At 39.6% G+C, this 16392-nt stretch overlaps 1 protein-coding gene across 15 annotated transcripts in view; it reads left to right on the top strand.

Moving 5' to 3' along the window:
• The window catches only part of bptf (bromodomain PHD finger transcription factor), a 170496-nt gene extending 159391 nt beyond the window's left edge, over window positions 1-11105 (top strand). For all 15 annotated transcript variants that reach the window (XM_059948291.1, XM_059948300.1, XM_059948295.1 and 12 more), the window contains 3 exons: window positions 805-889; window positions 7158-7344; window positions 9552-11105. In XM_059948291.1, the coding sequence (XP_059804274.1) occupies window positions 805-889; window positions 7158-7344; window positions 9552-9564 (285 nt within the window). In that variant the 3' untranslated portion in view covers window positions 9565-11105. The remainder of the gene's footprint in view (window positions 1-804; window positions 890-7157; window positions 7345-9551) is intronic.
• The last annotated feature ends 5287 nt before the right edge of the window (window positions 11106-16392 follow it).

The raw sequence follows: 16392 nt of genomic DNA on the forward strand, positions 1-16392 counted from the left end.
TAATCTTTAGAATTAGTGGGAAATTGTTCAGCTTATTTTAGCTACAAGGTCTCCTAAGTCTCAGGACTCCAGCTGCAGTAGTTAGCGGATAATTGTTCAGGGGCCGAGCTCCAAATTGTTACTGAGTCTTTCACTAAAGTGTAGAAGAGGATGGGTTCAGTACTGTGCCACATTGCCCTCCAGTGAGATCTTGGCAAACATGGATCACTGCTCAAATCTCCAAAGCCACATCTCGGTGAAGGTAAACATTGATGATGGAATTTACTGCAACTTTCAATGTGCTGTATGATAGTATATGAAGATCAAGACCCTGGATCTACAAAACCTGAGGTCTGCTAGGCAGCAGTGGTTGCTGTGCTATGTCCTTCTGAGCTCAGGACTGCCTTCAGCAGGCATCTTGCAGTACTAGACAAACACCACCAAAGCTGCTTCCACAACATCTTCCAAATTTACTAGTTAGTAAAATGGCCATTTGAGTGCAAGTTTCAAATTCCCTTCCCCCTTCCTCTATTCTCATTCCACAAATTCTCCTTCTGCTCACCTCAAAGTAGAAATGTGCTGGGATATAATTCCACAGGTACTGGCAGCTCCCCAATCCTACTTTCAAGTGGCTTGGGATTGAAGAATCACTTAACATAACGATCATCGTAGCATTCCCAGGAAATCTCCGAATTGAAAATGAAGGTATCTTAACCTGCTCTCATTTTACATTTTCCTTTTACTGAAAACAACCAGGAGCGCCATTCTCTGGTGATTTTGATGAAACATTTTTTAAGTTTAATATACTGTTTAATTTTTCAATAGGCTCATAAAATGGCTTGGCCCTTCTTGGAACCAGTAGATCCCAATGATGCACCAGATTACTATGGTATCATCAAAGAGCCAATGGGTAAGTACTATATATTTTTTTCAGTTTGACAACATTTTAAAAAGAAAGTAATGGTAATAATTATGCATGATTTCCTTTGCACAGTTGTCCAGTTACAGCCTTGCCGCTTAAGATGGCAGAGTGCTTCATTTTATGGAGAATTGAAGTTGTTATACACAAGTCACTGAGCCTGAATATAAAGCAGTAGTGACAGGGAAGTTAGTTAATTAGCACTGTCGCATAATGGTTAGCACAACGCTTTACAGCACCAGTGATAACTATTCCGGCTTCCATTCCTGCTGCTGTCTGTATGAAGTTTGTACGTTCTTCCTGTGACTGCATCGATTTCCTCCAGGTGCTCCGGTTTCCTTCCACATTCCAAAGATGTGTGGTTAAGGTTAGTGAGATGTGGCATGCTATGTTGGTGCTGAAAATGTGGTGACACTTCCAGACTGTCCAACAGAATCCTCACTGATTTGATTTGACACACACAACATATTTCACTGTATGCTTTGATGTACGTATGACAAATATCCTTACCTTTGAAATAGGAGAAGTAGGCCATTAATCTCTTTAAACTCAGCATGTCAATATGGCTAATTTGATCAGAGTATCAAATCCACTCTCCTGCCTCTTCCCAATAACTCTTACTTCCTAATAATTCAAGAATCGGTCTGTTTCAGCCTTAAAAAGATTCGGTGACTCATCTTCCATGACTGTCTGAACTGGAGAATACCAGATCTTCTGAGTGATAAAATTCTTCCTTACCACCTTCTGAGTTCGAGATTCCTCTGTGAGGGGATAAAATTCTCTTGGTATCTGTGCCGTTGTAGTCTTTGAGAATATAGCAGAGTAAGCAGTGTAGTGGTTAGCATAACGCTATTACTGCCCCTGCAACCCAGTTTCAATTCTACCACTCTCTGTAAGGAGTTTGTACGTTCTCCCATTGGTGCTTGGATTTCCTTTGGGTGCTCGTTTCCTCCCACATGCCAAAGATGTATGGGTTAGTAGGTTAATTGGTCACATGGGTGTAATTAGGTGGCCCAACCCCAATGTACAGATAGGGCCTGTTTAAGTTAAGGGCCTGCTGTCTCTTTAAGTAAATAAATATATATGTTGTTGAACCACGTCCTTTGTGCCAGAGTTTTCCTCAATTCTGATGTGAATTTGGTTCTAAAAGATTGATTTCCCTCATAGATGGACATTGATGAAACTCTGTTTTTGTTTTTTGAATAGAGCCTGAAAATTGAAGCCAAGAAAAAAATTATATATACATTAAGGCAAGGTAGTTTCTGGAGCCATGTTCCTGAGGTAGTTTGAATTATCAGATACCTAGACAAAATAAAAAGGACATTCCTCCCTTACCCGAAAGATCAAAACAAGTGGCAGAGGTTTAAAGTACTTGATGGACAGATTAGGTAAGATTATTTGATTTATTCAGACACCAGTCTAAATTCAAATCAAGTGAATCCTGTAGTAAGTATTGAAAAATACAAGCCCAACTCATAAATGCCGACAGTGTTGCTAATCCCATTTGCCCAGGTTTGGCTTGTATCCCTCTAAATCCCTCCTATCCATTACTTATCCAAATGTCTTTTAAATGTTCCTATTATACCCACTTCAGCCACTTTCTCAGACAGCTCAATCCATGTTTGCACCATCCTCACTGTGAAGATGTTTCCCCTCATGTCCCGGTGGAACATCTCTCAGCTAGTACAGTACTTGTACCAGTGCTCTGTAAATTGTAAGCCATTTCTGTGACACCAGTCACACTCATTTAATGCTCACATACGCTTGAGAACTTCTTCCACTGTGATTTTAATACTAGAACTAGAGGTCATAGGTTAAGGGTGAAAGATGAAATGTTTAAGGGGAACCTGAGGATGAACTACTTCACTCGGGGGATGGTGAGAGTGTGGAAGGAGCTCCCAGTGGAAATGGTGGACACAGGTTCAATTTAACACTTAAGAGAAGTTTGGGTAAGTAAAAAATGGAAGGATTATGGAGGGCAGGTACAGGTCAGTGGGGCTAGAGTAGAATAATAGTTTGGGTACAGACTAGATGGGCTGAAGAGCCTGTTTCTGTGCTGTTGTGGTGTATGACTCTGATTCTGTCCTGGGTTATTTTACAGACACGAGAGCAGAAATACTTGCCTGCTGTGGAGTAGATTTTAATTGCCAGAGCAGGTACATGATGAATGGCTGCTATGCAGGCATGATTAAATTAATTTTATGTCTCCTTTGGCAATTATTTTTCCCACATCCTTTCCATCCTTGGATTAAAGTTGCCATTGCAATGGCAGTTTGAAAGGATTTAATCCAGAGCAAGGAAGAAATCTAGGAAGGACATTGAGTATGTGTCCAGTCACGAAGCTGATTTGAATGTTTGACAAGAACATGGTTTATTCTAGTAGTTTAATAGCTTATCAGATTTGCAGTTTATACAGTAATAGTTGTAAATTTATGCTGTATCTTTCGTGATCAGCACTTTGACTTAAAGTTATGCATGCCCGCCCTCTGTCTCCATTTACTTTCTAAAACTTAATTTGTTTAAGAGCAATCAAAACAAAGCAGGCCGTAAATTACAGACTTGGAAAGCTGCTTGTTTTTGTGTTGATGACAAATAAGGGGTATAAATACCCAGATGAAAGCGGCCCTGTCTCTTGGTCTTTCACACTTTAGTAGCTTTCGTCCCAGGAGTGAGGACTGTTTGAAGGTAGTAGTCAGGGCATGCAATGATAACAATCTGCCTCCACAGGACATTAACCAGGACAAAATTTTAATGTTTCTCACTTAGTACACAAGCATGTGGGAAAACATTTGCTATGGACCAGTTGGTTGAATCAGACTGGTGGACTTTTTAAAGCTCTAAATAACTTCAGACACTTGCCATTTCAACATAAATAGCCTAACAGGTTTTGCTTATTACAAATGATGTGCTAGCAACATTGACCAAATTTATTTTCTTATGTTAATTTTCTTGCAAGAAATAAACTTTCCAATGTGTCTTTCACAGTTGAGAATGGGACTGCTGTGTCTCCACTTTCCTTAGCTGGGTTGCCATTCAGTAGTTTCAGTTTACCCAGGTAGTGATTTATCTATAAAACTGTTCATTATGTTGTCAGGCTTTGATGAGATACTGAGTGCTCCAATGAACTTAAGTGATGATTTACTATTCCCAGCCCACTAGTCCAGTTATTTTCCATTTCCTAGATTTAAAAAAAATACCTAGTCCAGACATGAACTTCACCTTTCATTTTTATCTGAGGAAGTTCATCAATTTGCCGAACTGCCCAAAGAAGCAAGAAAACTCTGGTTGGCATGTGAGCAGATTCAGCTGCCCAGGTGAAAATTTGGCATTTTCCCCTTCTAAGTTAGGCGTTCCCAAACCTGGGGCCCACAGAACCCTCAGTTAATGGTAGGAGTCCATAACATAAAAAATGTTGAACTCCTGTTCTAAATAAACTTACTTGACCATTTATAGTTACTTCTCTTGGAACTACTGGTTGCATCATCAGGTGTATTCCAATGGCATTTTTCTAAGCCACCATGATATGATAAATACATGTAAATATAGACTAATACTCTGTCTTCATTATCATTGAGGTTTGTTCGAAATGCATCAGGTTTAGGTAAATGTTCTTTAATTTGTTCAGTAGTTAAAGATATGTACAATTGTTCCTCAGCTTCCCTTTTTTATTACAATTGTTCCCTTTTATATTAGCCCAGATTAGGCTCAATCTAATAGCCCACAAAATGGAAGATTACTATAAATGGCACATATTAAGTGGCTGAGGGATCTTTTTCCATTCTGTATCTTACTGTAACTTGATTCTCATTCTTTAGCGCTATGGGATAAATGCTGCTTGCCTTTTTCTGAGGGGAGTGGGCTTTGAGTGGCCATTAGGTACTGAATGAGGACCTGTCCCCAACATCACTGCCATGAAAAGGCAACTTTCACTATTTTAAATATGTCTGATACTTCAACCTCCATCACATTTCCAACTTCCACATTTGGAGTGTACAGAGAAACACCAAATAGTGGAGGTTGGATGAGTACAGAACTGTCAGCCGCAACGAAGCAAGGTTTGTCCCATCTTATTCGAGATCTGGGAACTGAAATTGCAAACGTCTACTTTGTGTTTTCCTTTCTTGTAAAATGCATAAATGCACAAAACATATTGCTGAAAGTGTTGAAAATATTTTAGTTAAGTTCTTGCTGTTCATTGCCACTGCTATTGTTAAAGATTCAAAGAAGACAGTAGGTGGCAATGCAGAGTACCAAACTATTCTTCAAATTTGCGGCGCCTTCCAAAATTTGGGAAATTCATGCCATATGAATATGGCACAGTAGCGTGCAATTAGCATAATGCCTTACAGTAAGATCTTCCAAAATTAGGGAAATTCATGCCATATGAATATGGCACATTAGCATGATGCCTTACAGTAAGATCTTTCAAAATTTGGGAAATTCATGCCATGTGAATATGGCACAGTAGCATGCAATTAGCATAATGCCTTACAGTAAGATTGGGGCTCAATTCCCACCACTCAGTGAAGTGTTTGTATATTCTCCCTGTGACCATATGGGTTTCCTTCAGGTGCTTCAGTTTCCTCCCATACTCCAATCTCTAAATTACAAATGCTTCCTTCCCTCCACCTCTTCATACTGGCCTTTTGTCTCAATCAGATGTTGAGACTTGATCCAAGATGTCGACTGTTCATTTCCCTCCATAGAAGCTGCCCAACCAGCTGACTTTCTCCCGAGATGTTTGTGTTGCCCCAGTAATGCTGCAGTGCATAACTACTGTTTCTCATTCTGGACACAAGTTAGGTTGGTTAGTTGGTGAAGGAGCTGGCTAGTCTGATGATTAATAATTTTGGAGTAAGATAGTGGCAGATTTAGGACACTGGTTTAAACCTGAATTTTAAAATTGTGTTACTCTGTGTATTGTTTATGTGGTTTGGTTGTACAAGATTTGTTTGTACCACCCATAGTTTCAAAAATTCCATGTTTGAGTGAATTGGGTGTTTAAGTACAGATCTTTTCCCCATTATGAAAGAACTAATTTTTAATGAAAATCTGCTCAGAGCTGACCAGTACACATGATTCACATATATGTTTTAAATAAATGCAACATCTCAATCTCTTATTTCTCAAGCTGATATTTTAGAAGGGGAAGTATTAGATATTATTATGATGGATGTTATACACCTAGGAATAATTCAAACTGATCAACATGGTTTTGTGAAAAGGAAATCATGTTTGACCCAGTCATTTATTCGATGAATTTGAAGTAGTATCTAACAGTGGATCAAAAGGAATGGGTGGATGTATTTTGCTTTGATTTCTGGGAGATATTTGACGAGTTGCTACATCAAACATTGCAGAGAATAGAAGCTTATGTACAGGAGGTAATGAGTAAGTATGGATTGAAGATTTCCTGGATAATGGGAGAATACAACAGACAAAATGTATCTTTACTAGGTTCAAGATGTAGTAAAAGTCAGGGCACAGGGATTGATGCTTGAATCTCAATTTTTTTCACTGACTTTGATAAAAGCTTTATTGAAGCTAAAAGGTAAGGAGGAATGTTGTGAAGAGGATAAAGAGGCTACAGAGGATATAGGTAAGTTATCTGAACGGATAATGATCTGGAAAATGGGGTATAATGTGCAAAGATGTGAAATTGTCCATTTTGACAGAGAAAAAAATAATTATATAAATGGATATGGAGACAGAAAGGGAACTCAAAAGTGCAAATGGACCTGGGTGGCCAAGTGCTTAATCTGCAAACAAAACAAATAATTAGGAAAGCTAATGCTGTTATTGTTTATAGCAAGGAGAATTGAATGCTTAATAAGGGAGGGCATTGGTATGTCCATTCTGAGTGTTGTGAGTCTTGGAATTCTGTTCGTTAGAGGATGGTAGCAGATTATTTGTAAAATTTTAGGGCAGCAGTGAAATCAGAGATCTCATGAAATTTGTTGTTTTGCAGAAGCAGTACAGTGCAATAGATAAGAATTACAATAAGTTGCAAAAATAAATGGTGCAAAAGAGGATTAATGAGGTGGTGTTCATGTATGGTTCAGAAATATGTTGGCAAAGGGGAAGAAGCTGTTCCTAAAACATTTGAGTGTTGGTCTTCAGACTTCTGTATCACCACCTCGATGGTAGAGATTCCTGATAGGCAAGGAGATGAAACTTCGTTGTGGGTCATTGTGAAGAGATATTTCAGACTGCTTCCAGATTTTTAATTATTTAATGAAAAATAACTTTTTAATTACAGACTTGGCCACCATGGAAGAAAGAGTGCATCATCGATTCTACAAGAAACTGACAGACTTTGTTGGTGACATGACCAAAATATTTGACAACTGTCGTTATTATAATCCAAGTGATTCACCGTTTTATCAATGTGCAGAGGTTCTAGAATCGTTTTTTGTACAGAAACTGAAGACGTTCAAAGCAAATAGGTAAGACCTGTACCTGTGGTCAGTATGCCACAGTGGCTGCTCTGGAGTTTTGGCAAAGGGAAAAAGAATGAAACAGGTTTTTCCCTGTATCTCAGTGAGACCCAAAGTAGGTTGGGAGATCGCTTTGTCCGCCAGAAGAAGGGGGATTTAATTCCACTTCCCATTCCCATTACAATATGTCAATTCACTTATTGCAATGAGGCCATATTCAGGTTAGAGGAACAACACCTTGTATTCTGTCTGGGTAGCCTCCAACCTGATGGCATGAACATTGATTTCTTGAACTTCTGGTAATTCTGCCCCCTGCCCCCCGCCCTCCCCACCCCATTCTCTCCTTGCTTGCCCATCATCTCCCTCTGGTGATCTCCTCCCTTTTCTTTCTTCCATGGCTTTCTGTCCTCTCCTATCAGACCCCACATTCTCCAGCCCTGTTTCTCTTTCACCAATCAGCTTCTGGCTCTTTACTTCATCCCTCCCTCTCCCGGTTTCACCTATCACCTTGTGTTTCTCTCTCCCGTTGTCCCATCTTTTAAATCTACTCCTCATTTTTTTTTTTTGCTCCAGTCCTGCCGAAGGGTCTGAGCCCAAAATATTGACCGTACTCTTCCATAGATGCTGCCTGGCCTGCTGAGTTCCTCCAGCAGTTTGTGTGTGGTGCTTGGATTTCCAGCATCTGCAGATTTTCTCTTATTTGAAACAGGTTTTGATTTTGGTTTCTTTTGTGGCCACTTCACATCCTCTTTGTCAAACCTGAGTTCCCCAACCCAATAACTTTTCTTTCACAGAGGCTGCCTTGCCGCACTACATTAGCCATCTGCTGCTGAAGCTCTAATTGCACGTGTTTATTATATCTGGATTCAGATTTAACAATACTTTCTAAATCAGCCACCTATCTTGCACCTACCAAATGCTTCTGTTTTTCCAAAGCTACCTCACTCATATCTTGCCAATCAAGTCCCACATCATCACCTCAGTAATTCACATGCAATAATATTTCACTTTTATAAGTTTTCAGATCCCTCCACAACACCTCTCTGAGAGCGTCCATCTATCTGCAAAACACAACATTGTGTTGTCTATCCCCAACTGCATTTGTCCCAGGATTATGTTGTACAATCTTAAGGTCTAGGTAGTTTGGATGTGAAGAGGATGTTCCCTATAGTGGGGGAGTCTGAGGGCACAACTTCAGAATACAAGGATGTCTCTTTAGAATAGAGATGAGGAATTTCTTCAATCGGAGATCTGTGGAATTCATTGCCTTGGATGGCTGTCGAACCAAGTCATTGAGTATATTTAAAGCAGAGGATGATAGGTTCTTGATTAATAAGACAATCAAAGATTAAGGGGAGAAGTTGGGAGAATGCGATTGAACTGGATAATAAATCGGCCATAATGGAGTGGTGGAGCAGACTCAATTAACCGATTGGCCTAATTCTGCTCTTATGGACTCTGAAATTCCCTCCAGTCTTCATCTTTTACTTCCCCTTTAAAACCCTTGAATAAGCCTCTTTGTTTAAGCTTGCGTGTTTGATTGCGATTATGCTGTGGGCTAACTTTGTCAATTTTCTATAATAAAGGTGCTAAGTAAATATGCTGATATAAAATAACATTATTTCTTGGATTTCAACTGTAACTACATGAAAATTACATGTAATTATGTTTTCATCCTTGTGTGCAATTCCCCCCCTCCACTTGCTTGTCTGAATTTATTGCTAGAGCAGAACCAGATGCTTGCATGTTACTTGAATATGAGGAGGGGGGAAAATAACAATTAAAGTATGAATTATTTTTCATGTAAGGAAATATTTTTCTTTTAATTTCTTTTAAATGTAGTAGATTACTCCCTTCCAAAGTTCAAAGTAAGTTTATTATCAAAGTATCTATATGTCACCATACACTACTTTGAGATTCGTTTTCTTGAAGGCATTTATTGGGGGGGGGGGAGCAATAGAATTTATGAAGAACTATACATAAAAAATTTTTTTCCAAAATTCATTATAAACGCTGCCCGTCTTGGTGAGTTCCTCCAGCATTTTGTGTGTAGTTCAAGATTTCCAGCATCTGCAGAAGCTCTTGTATATAGATTATTTTAATGTAATTATTTGTCTGCTTGTACTTTCTATAGATTAGAAACCTTTGCTCTTGAGTTATTGGCTGCTGTTCTGTGGTTATAAGAACGCTGAATTATTCCCTTCTCCACTCCATAGGTCTCATTCCTAACAAACTACACTCTACTGCGTAGACTGCAGCACTCTCTAGACTTCAAACAACAAGGAACAGTATCGTACAAAGCATGAATGACAGGATCCGTGTCCAGAATGCAGCGAGAAGTTGATGCCACCAGAGGCAGATATACTTATTCTGGTCTCCCTGACTGACTGACTGACTGACTGACTGACCTTAACCAGCACTGTTGTTCAAGCACCAATCAGTTACCTGAATTGGATGAAGCCCCATTTTGTTTGTTAGAAGCTCAAAGGGAGAAATTAAAAGAAGAGGAGAAGGAAGGAAATTAGAAATAAGCAAGCCACCTTTTACCAGCCCTATCGACTTTGCAACCTCCTCATATGGCACGAGGTGGGAGGCACGAAGCATCCTGCCCATTCTTGTCATTACAAGGGGCTGGCTTCAGTTTTCCCAGCGAAATTCATCACCACAGTTCTTCAGTGAAGAAGCTGGCTGCAAGCTGTCTTTAATGAAACAAACATGTTTAAGTTTGACAGCTGTATTTATTTATTACTGAGAAAAGATGAAGCTTTCTTTTTTAGAATCTGCTGCCCTTGTTTGTCAACTAATTATGTGCTTTTTTTTCCTATTGATATAAAAAGACCTCACTTGCAGATAAGCCGGTCTTTTTTATGTAATTGCTGTAGGTAACGGTGAGTGATAAACCCCTTGTTCCTTTCTTTCATTGAAAGGAGTCATTTCATGTACACATGCACGCACACACACACACGCGCACGCACACACACACACACACACACACACACACACACACAGAGTATGTACACACTGACACACGTGAGCACAGCGAAATGGGATCCAACCAGATGTTTTCTTTTGCTAACCGATCTGACCATGGTGGAGCTCCGTGTGGCTGAGTGGGCAACGGCATTGACACCTTACAGATTCGACTGCCCGCATTGGTGAAGGGAAAGCACCAGAAAACTGGCAATCACTCGACAGAAATTTGTTAGACTGAAACAGTGTGTACTGAAGATATCTTGTATGTAAACATTTTGTCAGATGCTGATTTTTTTTTGTTTCTTTTTTTGTATTAAGGTTCAGAAATATTGATGTATATGAAAACAATAAATGGAGGAAACCATTATCTCCCACAGAGAAAATCCACAAGTGTTTCTGTATGTGCTTAAAATGACCCATTTGTGAGACTTCAGGTCTCCCAAGAATTCTAACAAAAGAAACAATATTTGGAAAAGGTGTAAGGACACTTTAAGTTTGAAATGCTGCATATTGTATGCATTTGTATTGAGTTTTAAAATAAGGGGGAGCTATGGACTAACTCTCTAGAGTTGTGAAATACTGCATATCTCATCACCACATCACAGTATTTCTGTACTATTTATTCATATCCACGAACTTATTCGTTTGAGTAATGTTGCAAAAAAAAATCTTTCCTACCTGTAGGCAATAGATTGCTATCTATGTTTTTAACAGATTGTGGCGACTATGAAGAGTAATTCTTTTGTACTTGATAGGACATTTCATCCTAGACAATAAAGTAATGTTTTTGACATCAACCTTGGTGTCATCTTTTTATCAAGTTAGAAGAAAACATCTCTGGAGTTTTTTTTGCCATTAATTCATTTTTATACATGGCGGTTTGGTGAAAAAAAATTACTTTTTGGTTGCTTGGCCAGACTGTGGCCTTCGAAGAGATTGTTAAAAATTTTGAGGTCAGTTCTCCTGAGTAACGTGGTAAATTGCTCAGTTTTAGAATGATTTTCTTGCTACCTGTGTGTTTCTTTGAGCATCAAGTTATTTATATTTCAATTTTTTAAACTTGTAAAAAGAAATTGCTGTGACACATCTGATGTCATAATCAACAAGCGGTGATGCTGAAGTGGACAGTAGAAACCCTCCAGGTTGCTTTCCTTCTGCGTGCTTGTTTTTGGAGTTCTTTTAAGGAAAAGATGGGAATTGAAATTGCCATTAAAATATTTCTCCAAATTCCTATGCAAATTGAACCCAGCTGAACTGAATGTGAACGGTTTTACAAATGGACTTGATGATATGGAGTAAAGGACCTGAAAGCAAAATACACCATGATGTTTGCCTCTCATGGTGGTTGTGAATGGTCTCAGGCTTGGCTTTGATGTGCTTCATGGATACACTATTCAATAAAGTGACCCAGGAAACCCAGTTCCCTCAGCAGCTCATTCATAGTTAGATAGCAAAGCACTCAAAATGCATGCTTCATTCCACCACAATGTAAGTATTTAGTTTTAAGTTTATTGTCATCTGATTATATATTTATACAACCAAATGAAACAGTGTTCCTCTGGATCTCAGTGTACCCACAAAACATATATCACACACAGCACGTACGTTTTATTAACTTGTCTGTTGTAATATTTTGTTTTATCTAGTAAATGGGGCTATGTTCAAAAAAGTTTTAACCTTTGAAGTCACTTTTTTGCAGACATAAACCTATTCTGGTGACCATGCCCAGGCTTCCCATAGGAGGCAATACATGTTAGTGCCCTTTGCATTGCTATTTACTGATGTGAAGATCCAGTATGGTAAGTTTAAGTTTATACACAAATAGAAATTGACGTCCAGCCAGATACAGGTATTGATTTTAATCGACGTTTCAATGAAAAACTCTGCAGTCTTCATCAAGGATGATGCCTGGGCATGTCAAGTCAAATAGTATTGAAATGTTTGATGCTCTCCTTCACCTGGCCCACTTATAATTACCCTTTTGAGCCAGGAACATAATTTAGTATTTTAAAGACTCACAAGGATTTTGTTTTGATTTTCCGAAAGAAGGCTTTGATCACTGTAAGATTCCATATTTCAAGGACACACAGCAGCAGAAGACCATGTTCCTTCCTGTACTTAGTGGTCACTGAGTGCCGATTACGACAATCTCAAATAAATTTTATTTCAATTTCTCTACATTATAGCCCCAATATAATCTGCTTTGAAAATGTTCATTCAAAGACCAAAATGTTCATTCAAAGAATTCCTCTTCATGAGTGGAATAAAATGTAAATTGGAACCACTAAGTCCTGATGAAGGGTTGTGGCCCAAAATGGCAACTGTTTACTCTTTTCCATAGATGCTGACTGTTTGTGTGTGTTGGTTGGAAGCAGTGTTCAATCTGTTCAGGTGACCTTGAGCTTCCAGTTGCCCATCTCTTAATTGTTCATCCTATTCGCTTTCACTAATTACGCTGTTCTAATGCAACACAATCTAAGTCGAGGGAGTAGCACCTCATCTTCCAACTTGGCAGGTAACAGCTGTCAACACTGAATTCAACAGTTCCGCCTAACCAGTTTGTCCCATTGGAGACAGTAAGCTGAAGGTACTGCATCGAGGTACAACAAAGTAAAACAATGACAATGCAGAATAAAGTGCAACAGCTACAGAGAGTGCAGTGTAGGGTGACTGGCACCATAGCATAGCAGTTAGTGTAATGCCAGCAGCCCGGGTTCAGTTTCCTTACTGTCTGGAAGGGGTTTGTATGTTCTCCATGTGACCTCATGGGTTCCCTGTGGGGGCTTCGGTTTCCTCCCACAGTCCAGAGGAGTTCCGGTTAGAAAGTTAATTTGATGCCCGAGTGCAATTCAGTGGTGTGGGCTCGTTGGGCCAGGAGGGTAAGATACTGTGCTGTATCTCCAAATTAAAAAAAATAAAATACTAAGGTGTAAGATCATATGAGGTAGATCTGGGGTAACATCATAATTGGGTATTATCTAAAAGTAGTAACAACAGGGTAGAATCAGAGTGTTGAGTGCTGGCATTGAATGTTATGTTGAAGTTGTACAAGACATCAGTGAGGCCTAATTTGGAGGATTGTATGCAGTTCTGGTCACCTACCTATGTACAGGAAAGATAACAGTAAGATTGAAAGTGTACAGAGAAAATTTACAAGTATATTGCCAGAACTTGAGGACTTCAGTTATTGGAAAAGGTTGAGTAGCTTAGGACTTTATTTCCTAGAGCATAAAAGAATGAGGAGATAGACCTATACAGAATTATGAGGGCTACAGATGTGGTAAAGGCCAATAGGCTTTCCCCACTGTGAGAATTGAACTACAGGTCAGGTTAAGAATGAAATATTTAAGGGGAATCGGGGGTGGTGTGAGTGTGGAGCAAGCTGCCAGCAGAAGAGGTGGATGTGGGTTTAAGAGACATTTTGGGTAAGTACTGTGCGAGGATAGCAGGGGTCTGGAGGATTGTAGAACAAATAACTGGCATTGACGAGATGGGCCAAAGACCCTGCATCTGTGCAGTGCTCTGACTCCAGATGCTGTCTTTGAACCTGGTAGTATGTGCTTTCAAGTTTTTGTATCTTCTGCCCAATGGAAGAAGGGAGAAGAGAGAATTCCTCGGGTGGGTGTGGGGTCTTTGATTATGCTGCCTGCTTTACTGAGGTAGAAAGAAATATTCACAATGGCTGCAGTGGGTAAGAGATATCAAGCACAATTGGTGACGGACAATAAATGTCAATCTCACCCTTGACACCCATGCCCAATTAATAAAGTGAGGGAGACAGAATTTAACAGCATGGGGGTGATGACCGAAGTGGATGAAACTCCAGTTCAGCCATACCTGGAGAGCCACAGAAATTCTGATCAGCGTGTTATGTGACAGTACAACAGAGATTTCTGACAAGTTGGAAAGAGACTGAAAGAGAAGACTAACCTTACAAATGAGAGGTTAGATTGACTGGTTTTGTTTTCTTTAGACCTTTGTTGAAGTGTGAGTTGAGTTTTGAAACTTAATTGTGAAAGTTCAGTTGAAGATTGTGGGGCTGCATCTCAATGCCTGAAGTTAGTGATCCTCACTGGATTTTAGTTGTTTCTGCATGTGGTCTTTCTGTTTCTGTAGCCAACATAGTAATGGAACAAGGACTGGAAAGTGGCCCATATCTCACTATCCCTTTCTTGCCTGAATTCCTTTTAAACATTTAATCTGCCTCTACCACTGGACCCCGTTACTTATCCTTTGTGTGGAACAACTTGCAGTTCAGTCTTGAACTTTTCATCATCTAATGCAATTCCCACAGATTGTTAAATTTTTTTGAGCTTTAAAACTTGACATGATTAAGTTTTAACATTATCTCCTGATGTCAATTTGGTGTTCCTTAGCCATTTCTGTTTAGGATTTTATCACCACTCTACATGGTCAAAGTAAAATATCAATGTATAATAGTAACAGACACAAAATGTTCAAGGAACTTGGTATGTCAGGCAGCATCTGTGGAGAGAGAGAAAGAGCCAATATCTCAGGCTGAGGCCTGTCATTGGGACTGTTAATTATCAGTGTGTGTGTGTGTGTGTATATATATATTATACTCAAGCAATAGTATGAATAATTATGTGTGATTCACTAATGCAGAGTTTTTAAAATTCCTTTTCTGTGCTGACAGGAGTTGATAGTGCTAAATAAGGGAGTGATTTGGCTTTAGTTCCTGGCTTTGATCCACTGAGAAATCCAAATGGGTAGAGGTTGAATGAGAATCAAGATTCTCTAATCCTCCTTGCTTCACAGGAGTTTGCAAACAATAACTTGTTTTGTGTGGAAGATTCTTTCCCCTTTAATTAGTAAGCTATTTCGCTAGTTAATAAAACATTCTCAAAATGAATAAATTCTGTTTTGATCATGTTTTCCCTCACTGATCCCCAAATATCTATCTGATTGAATTAAATTTCTCCTTCATCTCCCACACTCACTCATCCCTGATGAGTCTGTTCCTTGTACCCAATGTGGACGTGCTACAGTAGTTGCTGCTGTCATGTGCAGCAACACTTGCAGGCTTCCCCCAGCAAGTTCTTGAGTGTGTCAGCTGTTATTGCAAATCATGAATGTCACTATGTTTCAATCTACAATTGACGAATAAATCTGGATTTTAATTTTAATCTGAAATCACTTCAGGAACGGGAAAATGATTAATGGAAAGGTACATTAGATTACTCTAAAACGCAACACGAGATTAGAGAGAGAGTTTCCTGAAACAGTAATGCATCGTGAGGAGATTTGGCCAACTTATGGTGTACATGTGGAAGCAGATTTCAGTAACTTTTAATATCTCTGGAGAAGTGTGGTTTCATTTCCAGTCACTTTGTTTTAGGAAAGTAAAGTAGAAATGCTTAGCAGTAACAAATGCACTTTGGAAAGTCAAACTTGAAGGCAGAGTACAGGGTTAATAGCACCTTTCCCTGCCTTAACAGGGATAAAGTTCCTTTTGTCCTCATGAGCCTCCACTTTCTCTGCAACTTCCACCATCTTCAATGGGATCCTACCACCAAATACATCCTTACCTCCCTTTTCCCCCCTCCCCCCACGCTCTGCATTCTGCTAGGATCACTCCCTCCATGATTCCCTGTATTCCTCCCCACTAATCCCCTTTCCCGACACTTATCCCAGCAAGTGGCCTAAGTAATACACTTGCCCATTCACCTCCATTCGGGGCCCCAAACAGTTGGTCCTTCCAGGTAAGGCAGCATTTCACCTGCGGAACTTCGAGGGTTGTTTATTGCATCCAGTGCTCCAGATGCGGCTTCCTCTACATTGGTGAGACCCATTGTAAATTGGGGGACCACTTTGTCAAGCACCTACCTCCGCTCCATCCACCAGAAGTGGAATTTCCTGTTGGCCAACCATTTAAACACCTATCCCCCATTCCTGTTCCGACATGTCAGTCCAGAGTTTCCTCTTTTTGCCATGATGAGGCCACTTTCAATCTGGAGGAGCAACACCTCATATTCCATCTAGGTAGCTCCAACCTGATTGTATGAATATTGATTTTTCCTTCCTGTCGATCACCTCCTCCTTCCTTTTCACCCATGGTCCATC

Source organism: Hypanus sabinus, chromosome 23, assembly GCF_030144855.1.
Source record: "Hypanus sabinus isolate sHypSab1 chromosome 23, sHypSab1.hap1, whole genome shotgun sequence".
NCBI classification, from domain to species: Eukaryota; Metazoa; Chordata; class Chondrichthyes; order Myliobatiformes; family Dasyatidae; genus Hypanus; species Hypanus sabinus.